Source organism: Hetaerina americana, unplaced genomic scaffold (assembly GCF_022747635.1).
Source record: "Hetaerina americana unplaced genomic scaffold, ioHetAmer1.1.p SCAF_5, whole genome shotgun sequence".
Lineage (NCBI taxonomy): Eukaryota > Metazoa > Arthropoda > Insecta > Odonata > Calopterygidae > Hetaerina > Hetaerina americana.
The window spans coordinates 8,714,139-8,737,115 of NW_027287095.1; the positions used below are offsets into that span (position 1 = coordinate 8,714,139).

The 22,977-nt window shown below is 40.0% G+C and overlaps 1 protein-coding gene across 2 annotated transcripts in view; it reads right to left on the bottom strand.

Annotated features, from left to right (window-relative positions):
• Positions 1-22,977, bottom strand: part of fabp (fatty acid binding protein) — an 88,638-nt gene that overhangs the window by 22,005 nt on the left and 43,656 nt on the right. The window contains exon 1 of one of the 2 annotated variants that reach the window (XM_071592131.1): positions 4,566-4,748. The exons of the other annotated variant lie outside the window; for it this stretch is intronic. Coding sequence (XP_071448232.1) covers positions 4,566-4,635 — 70 coding nt within the window. The 5' untranslated portion in view covers positions 4,636-4,748. Of the gene's footprint in view, positions 1-4,565; positions 4,749-22,977 lie in introns of those variants that run through there. 2 annotated transcript variants of the gene reach the window in all.

Sequence of the window (22,977 nt, forward strand, 5' to 3'; positions counted from 1 at the left end):
GCAATGACCTTTTATCACACGTGCATCAGTTCATTCCAGAATTTTTAGGAATGGGCTAGATTAAAACATTCATGTTTTTCCGGTTTCATTCAAACTTGAAATGAGTTCCTTGGCAATAAGGTGAATCGGCTAATGACAATACCAATTTCCCCTTTAGAAACTGGTTAGCCAAGTAAGTGTCTAGTTAGTATACACGTGCCTCTATACGGGTCAGACTTTTCCAAAGTATACACAACCGCTAGAAAATATAAAGTAAATGTCTGATTAAAATGATATTTCAGAGAAAATCAAGGGGAGCAGGAATTGCCAATAAATACGATACGATAAGAAGGAAAGAGGAGAAGATATGGAATTCTTAGGGACGTGGAAAGGTGTGGAAGATACCGCCAAACGATAAGAGGCTAAAGAGGCGCCCCAAAGACAATAGCAGTTCATGTAAGTCCTTAAGTAGTGGACGGAGAGTTACTTTGATTCCATTGAGAGTTCTATACAACATCAAGAGCGAGTAACTGCTGATGCAGCAGGACCCTGTCCTCCCACTCGGGGAGACAACACAGCGGTCGACACCAGACGCGGCGAGCCGGGAATCTTCAAGATTAGGAGCCTCCCCTCAAGGCGGACGACCCCCTCCATCAAAGAATTAATACCCGTCCCCGTGGGGTCTATACAAAGGACTTCATTCTTATTTCCGGGCCTGTTGTGGATAATCACGTGGGGGCCGGTGCTATTTAGCGGAGACCGGAAACGAAATCTTTATCTGGCCGTCCTCTAGCAAGTAGAATTGGAATGAACCAAGCCGGCGAGAAGAAAACAAAAAGATAAGTACTGTGGGAATGATGGGGGGGAGGGGAGACACTGACGCGGCGGAATAAAGCGACTGGCACTGGAAATTTCAAGAAGTGATCCCCCCACCCGAGGACACGAGGGCAGTTTTCAAAGATATTGTCTCACTCGAATTCAGTCAATGCAGTCAAGAATAATCCCTCATCTAAAATATTTCCTCCCTTACGATTGATACTAACCATAGCTTCATGACAAGGCCCTTACGAAATAAAAAGTAACATTTTTAAGTTTGTAAGTGCACGGAATAAAGGAATCTTTTGAAAACTTGAACGAAACTCACGCAGGGCGTCAATATTTATTCCATTGCCGAAGTATTAAAAAATAGCATGTGCAATTTAGGTATGATACGATAAGGGCATTAAAAGTTTCCAAATTTATAATTAATTACGTTTTATGCGATTGAGTGTTTTCAGGGCGGCCCATCAAGTTGGATGTAGATTTTAATACGCTGATTTGTAAAGAAAGTTTAAAAATCTAACATTTCCCGATTTTAAGCATAGACATTCTAAATTTCGCATCATTCATCAATTTTTTCATTTATTCCTTGCCCCAAGATAGTGCCGTCACAATCTTCCATTTTTTTCATTCCCCCAAATACGAAGTTTCAGTATTACGGATTACTCGAGGTGTCTTAAAGAAGGGTCACATGAATCTTCGACTTCAATCTCATCCCAAGGCAAAAAGACTGACCTAAAGCTATGGAAGCAAGTGCAGTACACATTGGCTATGTGTATATTCGCCAACTTCTCTCTCCAATATTTAAAAAAATCTTAAATAGCTAACGTCAGGCATGGGTGGGAGGGTCAAGAGAAAATCTAGAGATGAATACATTTTGCTCCAGGTCTATTCCCGGAAAGGATTCTAAAGAAGAAATTCCATGCCTTCCATGAGGAGGAGACCGCGACGGAGAAATTTAATTGCTGAAATTGCACGCGCGGTCAACGGCCCCTTCGTCGTCTAACGCACCCAACCCCCTCCTATCCCCGCCATTCCGATACAAAGACAAGGGAGCAATTGAAAATTGAGAATAATCAAGTGACTAGTTGAAAGACACGGGGTCGGCCGACTCTTCGATCCATCCAGCGCTGTGTGCATTAGTAGTCATTTCATCCACCGTCTCTAAGGAGGGCAATAGAGACCCACATTTCATTTTGAGAATTTAGCGGAACTACTCTAGAAATAAACTGTCCCCAATACGGGCCATTAGGAATCGATGCCATTCAAGGATTCTGCGAGATAAATTGCGATTCGAAAATCACCATGAGCGATTAAATTTATCTATGAAAATTTAATTAAAGCAGAAAAATAGTCACGAGTCTGCATGTAACCTAGTTCCAGGATTCAAAATGAAAACCTTAATTATGATACCGCAGAACTATTTCGAGAAACACGGTCGAGCCTTCACCTGCATGTGAACCCAGAGAAAGAACAATGTCAGAACGGGCTCCTAATGCCAACTCACATTTTCCCGAGAACTCCCTGCTACGCAGAGCAAGAACTAATTGGACGGGAGGAATTATCAGAGAACGAGATAATGTGGAAATAAAGTAATCAGTAAAAGAAATCAAAGAATATTGGCAAAAAATGAATATTAACATCCGTGCGTTTGCTTAAAGTAAAATTACACTTTTTTATTTATATAAACTCTGCAAGCCGCCGCCAGGGTGTGTGGCAGGGAGTGAGAAAACACCAGAATAATTTTACCCCAACATGAGCCAACCACGGTCGAACAATATTAAGTAATGCTGCAGGAATCGACAAGTCTAATAATCAAGAATTAACCATTGGATTAGAACCCATTACCTGTTTTATGCGGAAAATAATTTAAATACCATATTAGACTGCTCTCGCTAACGAAATTTCTTCATCGATGCAATAGCCAAGTGAAATGCACCCTGCGACAAGGGAAAAAATGATGAATGTGAGAAAAAGGGCCTATAGGCAAATACATTTAAAATGGGAAGTCTAATTCAGCTTGGGGTTAAATTCACATTTTTTACGTGTTGTCCGAGTAAAATTGTAACACACAAACAAGTGGAACCTCTTGACCTAAGTAAGGTCTTTGAATAAAATTGGCATTACGGGGCCGACAATGCTACGTCACCCATGTCATTTAGAAGCCACGGACATAATTGAGTACATTTTTTATTACAAGTTACCCAAACATTTTACGCAAGCCTCCACGCAGGAAAAGGTCCGAATAATAATGAGTGGAATTTAACTAGACGAAATATTCGCCACAAAGGGAAACTAGGACCGCACCACTGCTTCCGGTACAAAATTCCCTCGCCAACTTAGGCATCCGTTCGTCTCGTGATATGGAATTTCGGAGATATAACTGCCAGACTTAGTAAGCAGGAAAATGAGGCTTATGTTGAGAGGATGAGAGCCATAGCCTGCCTGCACTACATGTCTGCCTGTTAAGGATAACTATGACACGAGGCAAAGTACCTGGAATCTATTTGAATACTGCGAAACAAGCCCTTGAATAAATTATGGACACTTAACAGAAAACTATAACGTTCCCATTCGACCGAAAGGTGGATCGACTAGTTCCAACAGCAATAGTTCCGACGCGAATGATATTGCCTAGAATGCATTTTTTTTAAACTGCCAACATTTTAAGCGGAATCTAGTGACAAGATTAACAGTAATGCATCCGAAAGTTCCATCGATCTAAGATCAATCGTTTTATTACTTCGGCAGAAATTAAAACCATGCGTATATTGTAAGTCCTGAATTACTAGCTAACTTGATCGATCACACCGAAAGAAAATAAACGCAGGAGAACTAACGGTTTAAGTAATATGACCCAAGGAGGAAAAAAAGAGTATGAAAATGAATCGGAACCGGCTGCAAAGTAGATTGACGGGGCCGGGGGAGAGTACTCATTCCTTTCACGACAACGCCCCCACATGCACAGCCTCCGGCGTGGAGAGAGGATTCTGATCACATTATTTCGCTGTTGGAACCAACCACCGCCAATGCTCACGTCGACGACTTAACCCAACGAGTTAGTTAAGACTCGTGAACATTAAGTTTCCGGGGGCCACGAGAATTGAAAAAATCACTGCCCCAGATCGTGTGGGAGGTGTGCTTGTCCCTCGTGGGCCAAAAGGAATGCTATAGAGGATTGGTGAGGGACGTCGTGGAGGTGGAGAGAGAGGAGGAGGGGGGGGAAAGAGACCGTGAACTTGAAAATCCGCGCGAAAGGGAAGATTGGAATTCCTGTAGGGTCACGCACGACCAGAAACGCCACACCTCCCCGCTCGATCCCTCCCTCTCCTCGCCATTCCAAACGGTGTTTCCCAAGAAAAATTAACGAAACTGAGAAATAGGTAGTTCCATCGCCTGGAGGGGTTACCGCGCGACTCGGCGACAGGCGTGCGCGAAAGAAAAAATATGAACCGTAGATAATCGCACGCACGCGTAAGTTTTCCCCAAAAATGAAACTCGCCGGCCCGGTTTCCAAAATCATTCGGCCATTTCATTCCCTCGTCTCAAAACACGCGAGCACGGCACACGATATTACACCGACGCGGATTCGAACGCAAAATATATATTTGAAAAAAAACTAATGACACTCGGGACAAACTTCGCGCAAGTCTTCCTCCACACTATCGATACACAAATACACACACACACACACACGCACTACATGGAACTAAAATGTGGGTTGGGAAGATATAAATCTTTTAAAAAATTTGACACAAAAGACTCACCGAGAGCCTTCATGTAATCGTCGAAGTTCTCGCTGGAGATCATCTTGTACTTCTTCCCGGCGAAATCCATGGCGAATGTGTGACTTGGGTTTTCACAAACGGCGAAGGTAAGCTAGTAAGACGGCGGCGTTCGGATGGATCGACGACTGGTCTCGGAGGATACCGGCGGAGTGAGGACGCTGGTGTCATGTAGCAGAACTATATAGACTCCGGGAGGGGGGGAGGAGGAGTGGGCAAGGGACGCTCAGCGAGAGGGGAGGCGTCTGAGGGAGCGGAGGAGGAGGTAGAGGGGCGGGAGAAGGGGTCGTGGCTGAGGCGAGGGACCGGTGCACGCGGCATGTGAGGGGGACGGGGAAGGAGGGGGTTTTGAGGGGAGGGGACAGGCAGGGCGTTTGGCGGGAAGAGGAAGAGGGGGGTGGGGAAGAGAGGTGGGGAGGGTGCGCCTTTGGAATGGGTCGGAAGGAGATGGAATTAGAGGGGATGGTGAGAGTGGAACGACGCCGGGAGGGGAGGAGAAGTACGTACACACACTAAGGCATCCATGACCGTAGAAGAGTGAGTGAGTGGAATGGGACTCTGGACAGGGGCTTGAATGGGAAGGGACGCCTGTGCCAATCGATAATTATTCAAAGGAAACGGATGTAATTGCGCCGACGTCGCGCGGCCCTGAAAATTCCTCAAAAAACCAAAGGCACTAATGGCGCGCAATACTCCGAGAATATTGCAGAGTGATTCCCAGGATATTATTTTGGGACCTCTGGCCAAGGTAGGTAGAGTACGTATATCGGTGTCCACATTCGTCCCTGTTGACTCGCCTCAATTTTTCGGGTGACGTTGAATTCAACCGACAAGAAAATGAATTTTGAGTTCTGTGGGCACTTTTGAAGAAGACGATCAGACCCCGGCAAAACCACGAACACGCTGGCCGACGACGGGGTGAAGCCGTCGATGACGGCAACCTGTCCGAGAGTTAATTTAAGTTGCCCCGTTAATTACTAAGCATTTAACCCCGTGCTCAAGAAAGAATAACCGGGAAGAAAAAGGTGATGTGTTATAAAAAAAAGTTCCTCCTAAAGCGATACCACCTTCGCAATTCTCACCTAAAAACTTGACACTGACACTGAGAATAATAATTCAGGGTCCACCTATGGTTTTGGTGACCCTAATACACAGTTAAATGCAGCCCGTCTTTTGATTTTTGCTTCGTCATCTTTCTGGAATTGGTACATTTGATTTCAATACCCATTAAACATTAAACGTACTAACGGACTTGGCATTAGATAATCCACATCCGTCGATTTTCACAATTTTATTCGGAAATATGAATATTAAAGTTGGATGGCAAAAAGTAGAGAAGGTAAACCAGTTCATTGGTTGGGAGACGAGCATTGGTTAAGTAGAAGAGCATTTAGAGAACTGCGTCGAATTATGAAGCATATAAATTGAGTAGGAAGTTGATGACGTATCTTAAAAAACACCCAAAACAATAAATAAGAATTACTACAATTAATATGTACAGTCAAGTTGATTATTTCCGATCTGTTAGTATGAAATGTGGTAGTGAATATACCTGGTGTCAACAGTATTGATTAAGTAAGATTGAATAAAGAATTGTTGGTCTATTTTCCGCCGTGCAAGACGAGAAATCAAATGCGAGAGCCTGAATGGATGCGCTAATGTTCGAATCGTCCCTCTGCTGTGGTGAAATGGGAATGAAAGAGGAAGGTGTTGTGACGCGGGGAATAAATTAAGAAAGGCGCAAGTACCACTGTTGATTTGACTAAAGCGAAGCCGGAAAAAGAAAAAACACCTGTTTTATAAAAATATATTTTTTGGTAAGCCAGTGTCAACATGTCAACAAATTCAGCAAAAGCTCGCGTTCCACAAGTATCGTATGTCAGATATACCTATAACTTAATACGAGAATCCTTTAAGTTCGTTAAGGAGGCATCCACAAACGTGTCTTCCTTCGTACTTAAACATTAAAAATGAATGAAGTTAAAAACTTTAAAATGGAGCCTTCAGTACAAGAGCAGTTGAATATTTTTTGGGCTGAGGCATAAATGGGAGCAATCTCTATCGCATGCAAGAGCTCTCATTTATTTCCGCAACCACGGAGGTTGGTTTTCATATGTACTCACATGGCGTATAAAGCCCCGCGGAGTGTGTACAATCGAGCTGGTCGTCGGGTTGGGCCGGAACCTTTCCCTGCGTCCTCAGTTAAGATCCCCGAAAAATCACTCTGCTAGAGAGATGTCACCGGAGGGACTTGAAAAATGGGCCACGTGCAAGGCCAAACCTGCATCCCGCCGCCGCCACTCCATTGACTTCTGCCAACCTCTCTCCCCAAACACAAGACACTCTCCGGAAACGACCACAGTATCTCTTCAAGCAAATTTTTAATTACAGCAATATTTTTTGTCAGTCATTTGTTTTCATGGAACCTTTCGCGTTTTATTATTAGGGGGCATTGTTGAGTTATTCAACCTTGTAAAATCGAAGCAGTTATTTCTATCATAATTCTATTCATTAAAGTCATTATTATGCTTATCACAATGTGTGCAATAAATGTACCCATGAAAATACAAGTATGGAAAAAAATGTTTTATGACAATTTTCAAGGAAAATATAATGATAATGAAGGCGAAAATAATAAGAAAAAAGGGAAGGGGAAGGCAAGGGAAGAAATTTATAGATTATATTAAATGTACTATGAGAGTATTACAACCTACGACGAACTGAAAAGAAAGGCAATGGAGGGAGACCAATGGCTGCAGCGACAAGGTTCCGCCTTGAGAAGATAATGATAAATCTTATAGATATCTGTGTTTCCCACGTGAAAGAAGCTTTTTCCACTTACATGGAAAAGTGGCGCAGCGTTTTTAAAATAATCCATGTGTGCATTGGTAGTTCAATAGCCAAAGTTGTCTATGCAATAAAGATGTCGTTTTCCAAGTTTAGAATTTCAAGTATAAAAATAAGATTGTGATTCACCTAACGGTATTAAAATTCAACATCAAATTCAGGTTTTTAAATATTGCCGGGATCAAGGGCTATGCACAGATTTAACACTCGTTAGATAATAATAATAATGACAAGGTGTTCTCAATGGATAGAGTTCCTGAATATTTCGAAATCATTGTGGATAACATACTTCGCTAAAGAGATATCGCTGTTGAGGTACGAAAAGAAGGCTAACGCTTTATCACTGTTAAATGCATGTAATGCAAGTTTCAGAAAGGTGATAAACTACCCTCATGATGCATTATATTAGCCGAGAAGAGCGTTTTTAATCGAAGCTATTGTTTGAAACAATTACGATCATATTGCTTAACTTTATTTGCGCAAATGTCGTAATGCGATCACTGATTTAGTCTCTTCAAATCAATGGCTATGGAAATCTCCACGTGTATCGCTAACTTTACTGGTGAGGTAGATTTTGTCTCGTTGGGGGAGGGGATAATCGGTCGGGCAATTCGGAGGCGCAGATGGTCGTCTGATGCGCAGATGTGGCACGGACGAAGAATTTACGAGCTCAATGAGAACTGTCATTATTTCTAACATGTGAGCACATTTCCTTATCGTTTGACTGGAATCGCTGAAGAGCCTTCCGAGAATGCAAACTCGTGTCTTCTCGGAAGGGAAATGCCCCGAATGATCCAGCTTTTGGCACGAGAAAAATGAAACAGGACGAAGAGTATCACATGTTTTTCGTTGTTTGTCGAGGTCGCATTTAAAAATGCAGTTGGGAGCAGATGCACGCGATGTGTTTTATTGACAATTTTCCGATCATAGTGTATTTTTGGTTTTACGAACGGCAGGTGCACGATGAAAAAGAATTGTCTGCCCCAAAAACGTATAATAGATAAAAGGATGGAACAAGATCTCCTGACTTTATTCACGTTCGATAAAATCGTGGAGAGCAAGACTACGGCCCATTTGGAAGGATAGAGGAGTGTCCTCTCGCATGACAAAAGAGTGTTTTGTTGTCCCCAAAGACTATAATTAAGAACGAGTGTAAAAGATATTAAGGAGACGAGAACGGTATGGAGTAGAACTCGTGATCTTCAATGAAGGTAGGTGTACATCCATATGTGACGGTGATGATATGCAAGGGAGCTTATATACGTGACTAAGAAAATATCGCCATGTCGCGTTTCTCAAAAAGCGGCTGCATTGGAAGAACCCGGTGCGTCCAAATACTAATTTAGGGAGGTTAATGGAACGTAAGTGTCATCTAGCAGTAAATAAAGTACATAAAACGGCAAAAGCTTTTGCAACCAAAAAAATAAGGTGATAATAATTACAAATAAACTGCGGGACATGCCGCAACAGTAACTTTTAGTGGAGTCATCCGCTAATATGCATTTCAATGCAATAATTTCAGAGTGTAAAAATCATTCACCTTCACCGGGATTCGAACCTGGATCCCTCAATATCCGATCGAGTGCTTTAGCCACTTACTCTACCGAGGCGTCCTCCAAAGTTCAAGAGAACACCTCGTTAGCTTAACTAGCTAAACCACTCGACCGGATATTGAGGGATTAGGGTTCGAATCCCGGTCAAGGTTAATCATTTTTACACTCTGCAATTATTGGATTGAAAGGTGATACTAGTTGAGAATACAATACTTGAGCATTCGTCGTCGACCAAGTGGTTTTTTTCAATTGATGCAGGGTGAAGTCATATGGTACTTGATTAACCTATGGCTTGCGATAACTAGACATGCCTGGATGGTAAAGTTTATTTTATTGTCTAATGGTTCACCGTTTTATAGATATTCTGGTACCCAGAAAATCACATTAGAGCATCCTGTACGTGCGAAGGTATTACCAGACCTGAACATGAAACCGCCCGAGAAGGTTCCACGACACTTGAAATGAGGTTAGTGAGTATTAAATAGAGGATTAATGTAAATGAAGAGCTGAGAATAGTTATTGATTAAAAATAAACGTTCGCAGGAAGTTTTAAAAAAGGTGTTCGGATAGCTCTTCGGATATATTTTAGTGTGACAAATTTCTAAAGGCATGACGTCCTCCGAAATTTGTCAAGCTTTAACTAAGAAAGATAAGGAGAGAAAATTCGTCCGGACCAATTATAAAAGTTACAAAGAATGCAAAATAAAGTGTGGTATTGATGCAAAAAATGGAGTCAATGTTTGGAGAACTCCGTCAAACTAATCTACGGTTAGATGACTCTTGCTCATGTTGGTGATGACACGGGTGGCATTTGAACCAAATAGATTTATAGGAGGCATTAAAAGACTTGTCTTATATTCAAAGATTTTGCAGAATTCAAGATGAGAAAAGTTGAGTAGTAATGTAAGTATGCCGGAATCTATCTCAAGAGGGCAGCAGAGGAGAACGGCAGGAATGCTTATGAAGTGAATATTAACATAAGTGAAGTAACGAAGTAGTAGTAAGGAAGTAAGATTAACGAAGTGAAGTACTGCTCGATGCAAACTGATCCACTCACCTGCCCGAACTGACATACGTATTACTTGACGCCCAAAGAAGTTGATCTTGATATCTGCATTACGAGAGAAAGGGTTTTTTGAGTAAGTACTATAAAAAACAAGTTTATTAAAAATGCGCAAAAGACACAAGTTGGATCGTTAGGTTCTGAAAGCAATTGAAAAGGCATTTAAAAAATCTCGACATTAGCACCGACCTTTTGCCAACCCAAAACTGATCTTATGATATCTTGGGGTATGTTTTACACACAATTATATTTTCCAAATATAGCCGCGCAATAGGGAACCACCAATTATAAAAATGCTCAAAACAGTACCGCGTCCATTTCGTATCATCATTCAGCTATTATCATGGATATAAGTATTATAATTGATACAAGTAGATCCTTATTATATAAGTGATATAAGTGAACGCAATTGACAAAAAAATATGACTATTTCAGAATCAGTTGACGATGGCAAGTTTGATTGTATCCAGGCATTGTTCTCATATTTTCCTTTGGCCACAACCTTGTCGCGGTCGTCGATATGGTCGCTTCTGAATTGGTATTCGAACGCGGCCCGCCTTCGTGGGCAAATTTCCGGCCTAGTGTAGATAAAGAGGGCTGATGGGCCCCTCAATTCGAGCCCCAGATTCGCCTGGAGCAGATCAAGAGCGGTGGACCATCTCTCCTCTTCCTTTGTACCCCTTGGATTGTGGGCTTCGGGTGAGCAAACAGTCGAATTCCCACGCGCTCGTGATTCAGAACTTCCGCCTTCGATATCATTCAAATTAAGCCACAAATGCGCCCCCCATCTTCTACCCCCAGGCTCCCCTCCTCCACCAATTCCCCCTCTCCACCCTTCCCTCCGTCTCACCGCCCTCACGCCGGAGAATTTCGCTCCCTGGGGATCGCCTCCATGCCGCGACTATATTCCGCTCCCTCCCTCTCGTCCCCCCTCCATCCCCCCGGCCAAATCTCGAGCGCCGTCGCTCTTTTCGCCTCGTTATGCCGAGGCCGTTGAGGGGCCATTAAAATTTGTTTACTGCCATCCAACAAATCGGAGCCCCATTTAGAATGAAACAGTCATAAGTGAATGCGAAATTACGTGTGCTAGCTACGAAGGATTCCCTCGATGAAGCCATCGAAAATATTAATGTCGTGGTAACACTGAGAATTTTCATCTCCATTCATCCTCATTGATGCGATATGAATGGAATGAAACAAACAATTTTTTGCGCGACAACGAATTACTCCTTTCGAATGAGTTGACAAATGCGTAACGTATTAAAAAAACTCTCCTTTTGCATTCATCCTAACCCGTGGCCAAATATCTCCACTTTATCAATGGCTTTCTCCTTCATTATCGGGTATTTTTGGCATCGTACAAGAGGTTTTACACTTTTTAAAACTAGGAAAAATTGTCCCTTGATATACGCGAGTGGTTTTACAATACGTGAATTGTAAAATTGATAAATTGTTTGTGGTCCCTGGCATTAAAGTATCTTGCCGCACAACCTTCCTGCTGATGCCCTATTAACATAGATTAATTATTTGATTGTTCCTGTCTTATTTTTTCTCATAAATAATAAAATATTTGTACACTAGGAAAATGCCTCCATCGACCAATATGCCGCCAAATAATATTTTTGAGAGAGCACAGCTTCACCAAGAATTAACTGAGTAAACATTCATCTGAGAAATAAATTTCGTATTTTCATAAAACACTGCCCATAATAATAATAATCGCCTCTAGAAATGATATTGAATCATATACCCCCGAAGTTGTGAATGGGCGGTGGGGCTAGACAACGTGGAAAATAGATAAGTAAAGAAATAGGTGAATGTATAGAATGTGAAACATAGTTGAAATGAAGACGAGCTGAGGGATGGAGATAGAAAGAGAAGGAGGAATTAGAAACATAAAGTAAATAACAGTTCTTGAATAAATTGATGAGGTTCTAAAACATGGAAGAGGAATACAAGCCTCTAAACACTTTGGTGGAAGCAGTAAATTGGTGTTTAGCCAGTTATTTGACAGCTAAGGTTATATCACAAGGCACGTCGAGTCCTTGATAGGGTGAGGGACTCGGACTCGACCCGCGGTTTCCCCCGGAGATGGAAAACGGAGGCCCACGGTCCCTTTGTCCCTCTACGAATCGTGCACCCACGTGCCTTGCGAGAATGCCCTTTGACATCGACCGTGGGTCATGATTAACGATATTGGTTCCTTCCCTGCAGCTCCACCGCTGATCGACCAATTTCGTTCTCGATGCATAATACTTGGTTTTGGTCCCAGGGTTCGCCCTTGAATGCCAACTGAGAGATATCGGGGATTTTGTGGGATTTAACTGCTCCACTAAAGACCCACTAAATGGGTCACTCATATTCAGAGTGAACACTGAAATACATGTAGGGAAATATAGTGACGGATTTCGACATGTGTTGACTTGAAGAACATGGGTTACTTAATGTTTTAATGCATGATGGCTTCATTAAATTATCATAATTTTATCAAACTGCATCCAAATATTTGCTACAGGATTGGATAAGTACTTGATAATATTTGATGCCCAAATTTCACCAGCGCTAAAAAAATTAATCTGAAAATATACATAAACGTATGAAAGAGACCAATTATGGACAATAAGTTTCATAAAGAATGAATGAAACTATATCCACTCGAAATAAACAATTATATTATATGTGGCTCACATATACATGTGTATTACATATTTACCGAATTGTAAATTATAAATATTGTAAAAGTATAGTAAAAGTATTGTAAAAGTATAATTATAAATTGATGTAGCAATTAAAACGGAATTTTCGCATTTATCAGGGCTTATCTCACTTATTTATAAAACAAATACTCGTAATCATTAAGTTGACCATGTTGCAGCTCAGGCTTCGAGTTAGAAAAAAACAGTTTACGATCGTTCATTATGTAATAAGACTAGAGGAATCTTGGTTGATGATCGCATATGATTTTGTGGTTCCTCGATACGATATGAAACCAAAGAAAGCATGCAAGACCATTCCGCAATTTTGCAAAACCATTGTGGTTTTGCAAAATTACGAAAATTAACCGTGCGATTGATTCGCGATTACGACCTTAACTACCGTGACTTTAATTAATTAATCTTTCGCGAACTGTAAGTGCCACAACAACTTCCTTCCTTTATTCCGTATTATCTTTAAAAACATTACTTTGAACGTCATATTTGATTCTATTTTGAGCGATAATATGCTTGGAATAATTTTGGGTGCGCTTTCTGAAGGAGACGACTCTCAGTTGCTTAAAATGCCACATGAGTACATTCTGCGCCTTTTTCGATTCGATTCGGATGCTTCGAACATTCAGAAATTCGCATACTCCCCTTTGCTCGTCCATTTCGATCGCCAGCTGCTATAATAAACGCAAGCCATCTTAAATTGATGACTCACTCACAATGAAGGGTAGCGTAGTCAAATTTCCCTTTTTAAAAGTGTCTTCCCACTTAATTGATGATGTCAAGATTCTTAACCAATTCAGTGGAAGATGTTAAAAAAAATGTCATTCGCTCTTAGCGCCTCCCAACACTATTTTCGTACCTTTCCTCACCAATTAAGTGCGTAATGGTTTTCTTGTATCCCGCTGCTCACTTTTCAATCTCATCTCATTGCTAAAAACGTTATGGGGAGTTTCGTCGGGCGGAGAAGTTTCGTTGAGGAAGGGCAGAGGAGAGTGGAAAGAAAAATGCGAAATTGACTTGGTTTTGGTTAAATTGGGAATTTCCATTTTTGAAACTCTACATTTGATCGTTTCAGAGGTGAATCATGTTTGTATTTAAAAGTTGGGGAACGCTCTGCGTAAAATATCATATCCTTTCGCTCTCCTAAAAGAAATTTTAAGGAAAAAATTGAAAAATTAACAATGCAACGGATATATTAACGTTATTCGCACAAGCTTGATTTGAGAACAGAATGATAACGAACCGAGACTATGTCACTTCTTAATTGAGGGAAACATAGTTAAAGTAGGAATTTGAAAAATATTTAAAAAATTTTCAAAAGTAATGTCAAATGCTGCTACACGGGAGAAGTAATCTCAATTCCACCAAAATTTGTGAATAATTACCCAATTTGTCGCAGTAAGATGTCCAAAATGCTTACTACTATTTGTATTAATCTTTTATTAAAATAAAAGTGATGAAACACATGAAAACATGAAGGTATTTTCGACAATTTCGTATTTTCATTACGATTAAATATCCTGTAACCGATTTTTTTTTTAACTTCGGTGTTGTCTTAGACTTTTTATGTAATTGGACATGGAACACAAAATAAATTCAAATAATCTCCATCAGAAAGATGAGAGTGCCATTATCTGAGAGAGTGATTCGCAAATGATTCCTCAAAAATTCAATTTCGGACTTGAGTGACGCTTCTCCGAGGAATTTGAAATATCCAAGGGTCAACCAGTACTCCTCTTCCATCTAAATGAGCTTTCGACTCTTAAAATTATTCAGAAATTCATTGTTTTCAGTCTTCTTCTTCTTTTCGAGCGCGGTGTAAGTTTCGAAAGCAGGACTAAGAGATATTTTCGTACCCGTAACGGTGATATATCTTCTGACACATGTGTAAGTAGTATGTGTGTTGTCTCTCCCGTCCGTCGCTCGCATGCGAGTTGTCGGCCGCTCTTGCTTGTCTCCGAATGTCGCCTTATCTTTATAGCACCGATCTCTGAACTATAACCGTCGCTCTATTTCAATAACTGCCTCCTCCGCAGTCATATTTAAATATAGGCTCCGTCCGTACTGTGGTGCACCACGCACTCACTCCCCCGCGATACCCTGCGCTTTTTGGCCTCTGCATTCAGATTGCGAAGCATATAAAACGCTTCGAAATATTAGAATCATCAATACCTTCATACCTTCAGGTTCAAGTAGCAGCATTTTCAGTACTTCTCGAATAAGGCACCTAATAAAAATATTGTTCAATTTCCAAAATTAATATTTGGTGCTTTTTTTTATTAATTGCATCGCCGATTCCACCGTCATGTGGGTGTTCGACTTAGGTTCAGATTCGGAGATGACGTGCCATTAAGTTGGGAATTACTTGGTTCTTTCTTTGCCTAGTTAATTAGTTATTTAAACTTTTGACACTAAATTTGACGTTGACCCACCAAATAAACCGGGAACCTGGACTTCAACTTTACCTGCAATCGAAACTATCGAACATAGTATACATAATATTTATTTTTTTATTCCAATTTTAATGCATTTAAAATAAATGCATTGATAATATAAAGTAATACGAGAAACATTTGCTATTAAGAGATCTTGAAGTTTTACCTGCTTATGATACTATTTTCGCATTTATGCGTACATCTCATCCGAAAATTTACAATAAGTTTTATTCTTCGATTTTTTAATGGCTGTTGTCGAGCTAATCTCAGGTTCGTTTAGGGGTTGTGGGCCATTTAGAGCAATTATTTCATTGTATACCCAAGACAATTTGTAAAACGTCTAGATGTGGATCTAGACGTCTTGCAAATTGGCATAGTATTAGGATACAGGAAGGACATCAGTAAATTCAGCAAATTGGTGATTTGATCATGTGACTCGTTAGGTATTAGTATAATTTTTAAGTAGGAATGCGTAACATTTTTCTTAACTTTTTAGGCATACATTGGAACATAGAACAATTATTTACCTTAAAAAAACTTTTCACCATGCAATTCATTATAGAAGAATTGAGGGAATGATGGAAGAAGAGTAATCGGTTTTACTCTGGGGATATTGGCGATAGAAGATAACCTTTGCTTAGATTTACACAGTGGAAGAACCGATATCCCATTTCCTCAGCGACTGTCATGTTGGCTACTGTTTTGAGCTCTAATCTATGTAAACTTAACTGCTTTGACATTGAATCAATAGCGTTTCAAGTTCGCCACCGTATCTGCTGAAGTACTTACACATTCCTTAATACAGGAGTGGAATTTGTTCACTCGCGCTGTGAAATTACTGCACTCGGGTAAATATCTCACTGTCATCGATGAACTAATGCGAAGGGTGAACACATATGTACACAGAGGAAACTTGTCACTCAAAAATAAAATGCAGTCGGGGAACTAAATCATTCACTTTCTTCACTCACAGGTAGAGAGAAAAAGTTAAATTATAAATGCGCTACATACTGGACGAGTGGACTCTGCATGCAGTAGATTAATGTCTCACTCTTTTCGAATTTGCTCAAAACTTTGTGTTCGTTGCTACCAATTGAGCCTATTTCTACATGTTGACAGCAACATTTTATAGCTAGTCCGTACTTGTTTTATTCTCCTCGTATTTAAGAATTTCACAGGCCAATTTACCCATTGAAAATTCTGTAAAAAATAAATTACCAGAAATTCATCCGTTAACCAGTGGACTGTAAATGTTATTAGGTTTTTTTTTGTAAAAAGTTGAAAGCAACGTGGTAGCCTATGTAGTGGATATGGCGTCCGGCTATTTATCGAACAACCCGGATTCAATTCCCAGCCGGTCTGAATACGCCTTGACTCGCCGAATGCACGTGATTTATTTGGTATTGGATCTTCTTGGGCAGTCAGAGGGAAAGTAACTAGATAGGCCCCACACATCGATTATTAGCAAATAATAGTAATAATAATAATAGACTATTCCACTGCTAATAAAATATATTTCGACCTAAGGTTTCGACACTACAAGTTCTGTACAAAACTAGACGAGACTGGTTTTTCTATGCGCGAACTGGTTGATGGATCACAATGAGTGAGGTGTCGCCATTTATCAGCGCCTACTTTAGGTAAAACAACGCCTTGCTCCTGGCCCTACAATGACTTTTCTCCGCTCAACAGCGATTCTTGTCTGAGTTGGCACACGCTTGATGTACAAAATCCTGTGTCGGTGAAAATTAAGGTGAATATTGCACACGCGACATACAATTTGCATAAAAAACTCTCTTTTAGATGATTTTATGATGAAATAAGTTTTTTGCTCCAATGGCAAAACATTAATTTCTATTGTTTCGTAATTCCGGGCTATGGCAATTACACGAATGAGAAAATGTGTGTAGTTGATCTGAAATATTGGGTGCTCGAGTACCTCAAGTGCCTGTAAATATTTCCCAATAAAAACTAAACTCGTAATTTTAAAAAAATCAATCATGAATTACCCGAAATTTGCCCAAATATTTTGGTCAGAAGAACAATTTATTGCTAAGAGTAATTGTCTACCGGCAAAGGTAGGTTTTGGATGTGATTAGGTGGTTGGCCCACTATGCTTCTAAACCTCACCTAACACGGTGCAACGTGGCACCCTACACTAAACCCTTTAATTCTGATTGCTTTCTGCCCTTTTTTTCCTCTCTTACCTCGCCTGCCTTACGCTATCTAATCATAATCTTCAACATTTAATCGACGATAAAAATGAAAATAACCTGCATCAACTCCCCTTCCCACTTCCCCAGCCTACTTCCTACTTAATTCGTCTCCCAACAACCTCTATCCTACATCATTAAGGCCTAGTACTTCTTCGCACTCTAGTACCTTAGTCCCCTGACACACACCCTAGTGATGGCTTGCAGGTTACTAAAATAAGTAATGCCTTTGTTTTCCATTTTTTGTTTGCCATTTCCATCCATTTTACTTTTTTCGTGCTTCTCCAGAAAGGAATATTTTGCATGGTAAAAACATCTGAAGTAGAATCCTAGCATTAATCAAGTAAAACAAGCAGAAGCATACTCTAATTATAAGGCATTTGGTCGATCACTACGCTGCAGAATCCGCTGCATATGTTTAGTATACATGTACATACGTTTCTTCGTCCGTTTAACATTCAACAAGAGGACGCCCTAGGCGGGTACGGTTACTTCGGATAAGAAAGATGCAATTCACCATTAATAATCGTATTTGAAAAGAAAGTAAGTAAAAATAAAAGATACTTGATATAGTTTTCGAATATCGACCGTCAACGTCCGGAGATCCGAAAAATATGCGATCATAAATAAGGTCATTCTAATCTTTCCAATATATGTCAATGGTGGAATTGTGTTCCAGCTGATTTCAGCCTTGGATATCCTCATCAATTATCTTATGGATGCATGACTTCGGAATAAATTGCACCCCGCTGATAATAAAATTTTGGCAAAATAGAGGATATGGTCATAGGTTTTTAGATAGGACATACTCGTCACGCAAGCCAATCTACAATCGTATTTCAAATATAAATTCCTTTGTTCCTGTTTAGTTCGTTTTCTTCCGACACAAGCAGGATGAGTAGAACCCTTTTTACGTTCAAATATAAAAAATCATTGATATCCATTCAGCTAAAATTAAATATTAATCTTTTCCTAAGTTTAATGAGAACTAATATCTAGGGCGTTTCCCCTCATTGATCTTCACCGCACAACAGCATAACGGTCTCTCCTTTTGCTTTGGATTGTCTTTCACATCAGAGTGGGATGCTGCGAAGTGAAAGCGAATGTAATATTCATCGACCCGTTATCGTTACAGAAAATTCTACTTACTGATTAAAAACGGCCCTAACAGCATTTCATTTACACTCATCATGGCATATGTAACTACTAAGTCAAGATCTGTTATGTAAGCATATTACGTATTTCACACATTATCTACGAGAATTTCAGAAATATCAACGATCTGAAGTAAAAGGCGATAAATAAAATTAGCCGATGGATAAAATTAATTTTCTTCTCACTCTTTGCACTGAAGCAATCAAAAGTCGGCTTTGATAAAATATGTGGTAATGACCAAACTACTTGAGATTAACGGTTTCATTTTAAAATGTGGATGAGCGCTCCTCTTACGTATTGCGGAACTATTTAAAAAATACATCATAATTTATTGACACAAAAATTTATCGGCATACGCTGGAATGAGAACAATTATAGCTATATACTGAGATGCTGAGATATACTGAGATATACTGAGATATACTGAGATATACTGAGATGGAATATATATATATATAACCATACCATAAAAAGTAAACGACCCCAAGGTCGGTTTTAGGAGGTGATGATAGAGTTCACCCAGTACTAAGCCCTATACGGCGCGTGAAATTCACACATCAGGGTAGGGGGGCCAGTTCCTTTCCCTGTGCCGGTTATGGTTTCCCAGAAAGATCTGGTACCCAAAATATCACATAGTTTGGTGGACCTGCAGGTGCCCAGAGACGCTGGCCCGGGAATCGAAACCGGGTCTTCTGGTCAGTAGTCCAACACTCTACCCCTGGACTACCGCGAACCAAACATATACATAAATAAATAAATATATATATATATATATATATTTTGGTCGTCTTTTGCTAGGAGTCACAAAATACTTATTTAGTAGTTGTGTATATCCAAAACCTACCTTAACCGGTAGATTACCTAATTTATATATATATATATATATATATATATATATATATATATATAACATATGATATATATATATATATATAACATATGATATATATATATAACATATGATATATAATACATGTTTAATTGCGACAGCCAATGGTGTTAAGGCCGGCGCCGTGAATGATGGGACACTATCTCGTACACACGAAGAAAGATATGAAACTTGGAGTATCAGCGCTCTGGGTCCAACGGCGATAATCCCGTGACCTCGTCGCCAGAGGGGATGAGCGGAGCGGGGTATATCTTTATCAGGAGGATTCTCGAGGAGAAGATGAGCTTGAAGACTCTGATATGGAGGAGCCATTGCATAAGTGTCCTTCGGAGTTGACCTAAGAAGATCCACATTCACCTAACGCTTACTCTGACAGAGATAGCAGCAAACGGTGGGAAAGACAAACTAGAAAAGTGATAGAGTCGGGAGGAGGGAAGAGCAAGCGACCCGGAGAAAGTCAACCAAACGAATGTCAAGCCCGAATTACAAACAAGCTCACGACCACCAACAACCTAATAATATCATAACTAAACTATCATTACCGTTGAGGTCATGCACATAAGACATTTTCAAACTATTATCGGTTAAATGCAAAAGATATCTCTATACCTAATGATGACATTAGTAAATTATTGGCAAAAGACATGGAATGGGCTGTTATACCAATTAAAATATCTCCACCAGAGGAAGAGATAAGAAGAGCTTCACTAAATTCTACGTGAAACATCTAGCGAGAGTGAAAAAGGACGGAGGAGAAAACCGTTAAAGCGGTCCTATAGCAACGAATAAATGTGAATTTTAAGTTCAAACTGTAATAAGTTATATATATATATATATATATATATATATATATATATATATATAATTTCACTAAACTAGTACATGCGCCTACAAGTTGTTATTGTATTCGTTTTATTAAATAAAATAAGTCGAATAATAGGTCGAATAAATATTATAAATTATAATAATCAGCAGGGCGACTTTAGACATGAGTTTGTTTCATGCGAAGTGGAAACGATGGGCTGAAGAGTGTGTAACGAGCTTCTCTTCAATTGGAGATCAATTATTACTCAGTATTCTATCGGTAAAGGTAGGTTTTGGATGGACACAGACAGATAATTTGGATGGACAGCCTATACAATTGTGCAAAAATATATTTACTTGCCTCTCGTAACCAAAAACAACCTGGAATCCGACACTACCCTCTCCCTAATTCCGCATACTTCCTTCCTCCCTTCATTTCGTCCAACATGCTTTACCTATTCCTTCCCCTTCCTCATTTACCCAACTTACTCCACTCTATCACAGTCTTCAACAGATACAAAACGCTCTGATTTCACTATCTCTGCCTCCTTTGGATTTCGTCCAACAATTCCCTCTTTTCCCCCTTCCTCGTTTGCTTTTCTTTCTGTCCAATAAACCTTCTCCATCTTCCTCCACACCCACATTTAAAAATACTACAGTAAATGCCTATTATCATGCTTCAATAACCATGTTTCCGCACTCATACACATTTACTACGCTCCAAATTAAAGCTTTCACGAGCCTCTTCTTAATATCCTTACTCAACGTCCCTACTATCAATCCCAATCCCCTCCTCCTTGTCCTAGCCCGATTCTCCTTATGTCCCCAGAGAGAGAGAGAGAGGGAAAAGGGGAGATTCTATTGCTGAGAGAGTTGAGGTCACGGAAGCCGTCACAAGGCAAATTCGTGGCTCATGGATGCACCACTGTAGGAACAGGTGGGCACCACCGTTTAGAAAGGTGATTCATTCAGTCGGATAAAGGGCACAAGGGTCGAAGTACGAGCGAAGACGAGCGGAGTTGGAGGGGAGGGGGGTGCTGGCTAAACCATCTTTGGCTATTTTCCCCCAGTTTTTCTATTAAAGTGAATTGTAATTAGTCACGTCTTAAAATTAAAATGTCCCGAGGAATCTTGTATGCAAAAAACGAGAAATCTCTCCAAAAATATGAGCTCTATTCACTCCATTGTAATGTCTTTTGGCAAAGTACATTTTATGCTAATTTACGCATTAATACCTTTTTATGGGTGATACATAGGTGATATACTGTCGGATATGCGAGGTAGATGAAATAATAGGTGTTTTAGAGAGCGCGATGCGATAGTAATAATAAAAATATGTGATGCTATGCAAGAAATATATGTCATAAGGACTCAACGGATCACTTTGGGCCAAGAGAAATGGTCGAGGAGTGATATAAAATTTACATCTAATCCGATTTCAACAAAATTCTGTCCCTTAGTTGCAATATAATGCATTTTTTAATTATAATCAGAGGAATCTTATCGTTAATATTTCAATTACATTCAATAACATTAAATATTAAGATCCTAATATATCGTATTTAAAGCCCTAAATGTGCGTATTTAATACTGTGGTTAAATAAAAACCACAGTGGGCGAAGGGAGGGAATGAAACGCGGTAGTGATTAAAAAAAATAATAATACCGTCTCAGTTTGTGGAGCACGCGGGCGAAGTGAGTGACTCCGGTCGCGGAGAGTTAAGCCATGAATCAACTAATAGGCCTCTCGTGACGCCCGAGAGGGAAAAAACAGGGACGCCCATCAAACAGCAATAAACTCTTTTCGAGGAAATTCTTTGAGAATCACCGATGGAGTGCTTTCTTTTTCTCCACTCCCGCAAAACATTCCCCTCTTGACTCAGTCGATTCCCAGGCCGCAAAAGGCGGCGGGAACCGAGGAGGACAAGCATAAGGGTTTGACACCAACCCCTGAAAGTGGCCAATTCCAAGGTGTGGTGCGTGCCCATAATGTCGGTGCCGGGAGAAGAAGTTGGTGACTCATGCGCAAGCCAGGAAAATACGTGGATGCGAGGAATTTTCGAGACATTCGTTTTGAGATATTGGTATGACTCGAACGCAACTAAAATGTTCCCTGATTAAAAACTAAGATGATACTTTGGAATTAACTTGAGTCATCATTCGGTCATGAGACACCTAAAAACAAAAAAAGTACTCCGTGAGCTGTAAGCGTGAGGCGTGCGTGAGGCGTCTGGTAGAGGATGTTCAGTTGCGAAATGTGGAAAAATAAAAACAATGAATCCTTCAATCTATCCGTGGGACAGTCTAGCTGCACTTATTTTGAAAATATTTCCCGACTTGTCGATGCAATAGTGTTGCTCTTGGATTATTTACTCAATGCCATAGATTAAATCTTACAATTTGATACGTTTGCGTTAACTTATTAAATTTATTCTAACATTGGATTTCCCAGTCTTCGGAATTTTCTCAGAATTTTGTCGGACACAAATTACACATTTCTGCTCCTTGACTCCTGATCAATTCCTGTTCATACAACAGTGCACGTCCTGGTTTAAATGTTACTTTCCTTTTATCTACATGCATTATTTTAAAATGGTTGATTATTTAATACCTATTATTTTTAATGCTGTAAATTAGTTTTTCTCTAGAAAGCACTCCGAGGAGGTAAATGAAAGTTTCTCCATGTCTAGGAACACATTTTTTTAAATTGTGTGGGAATTTTTATTCC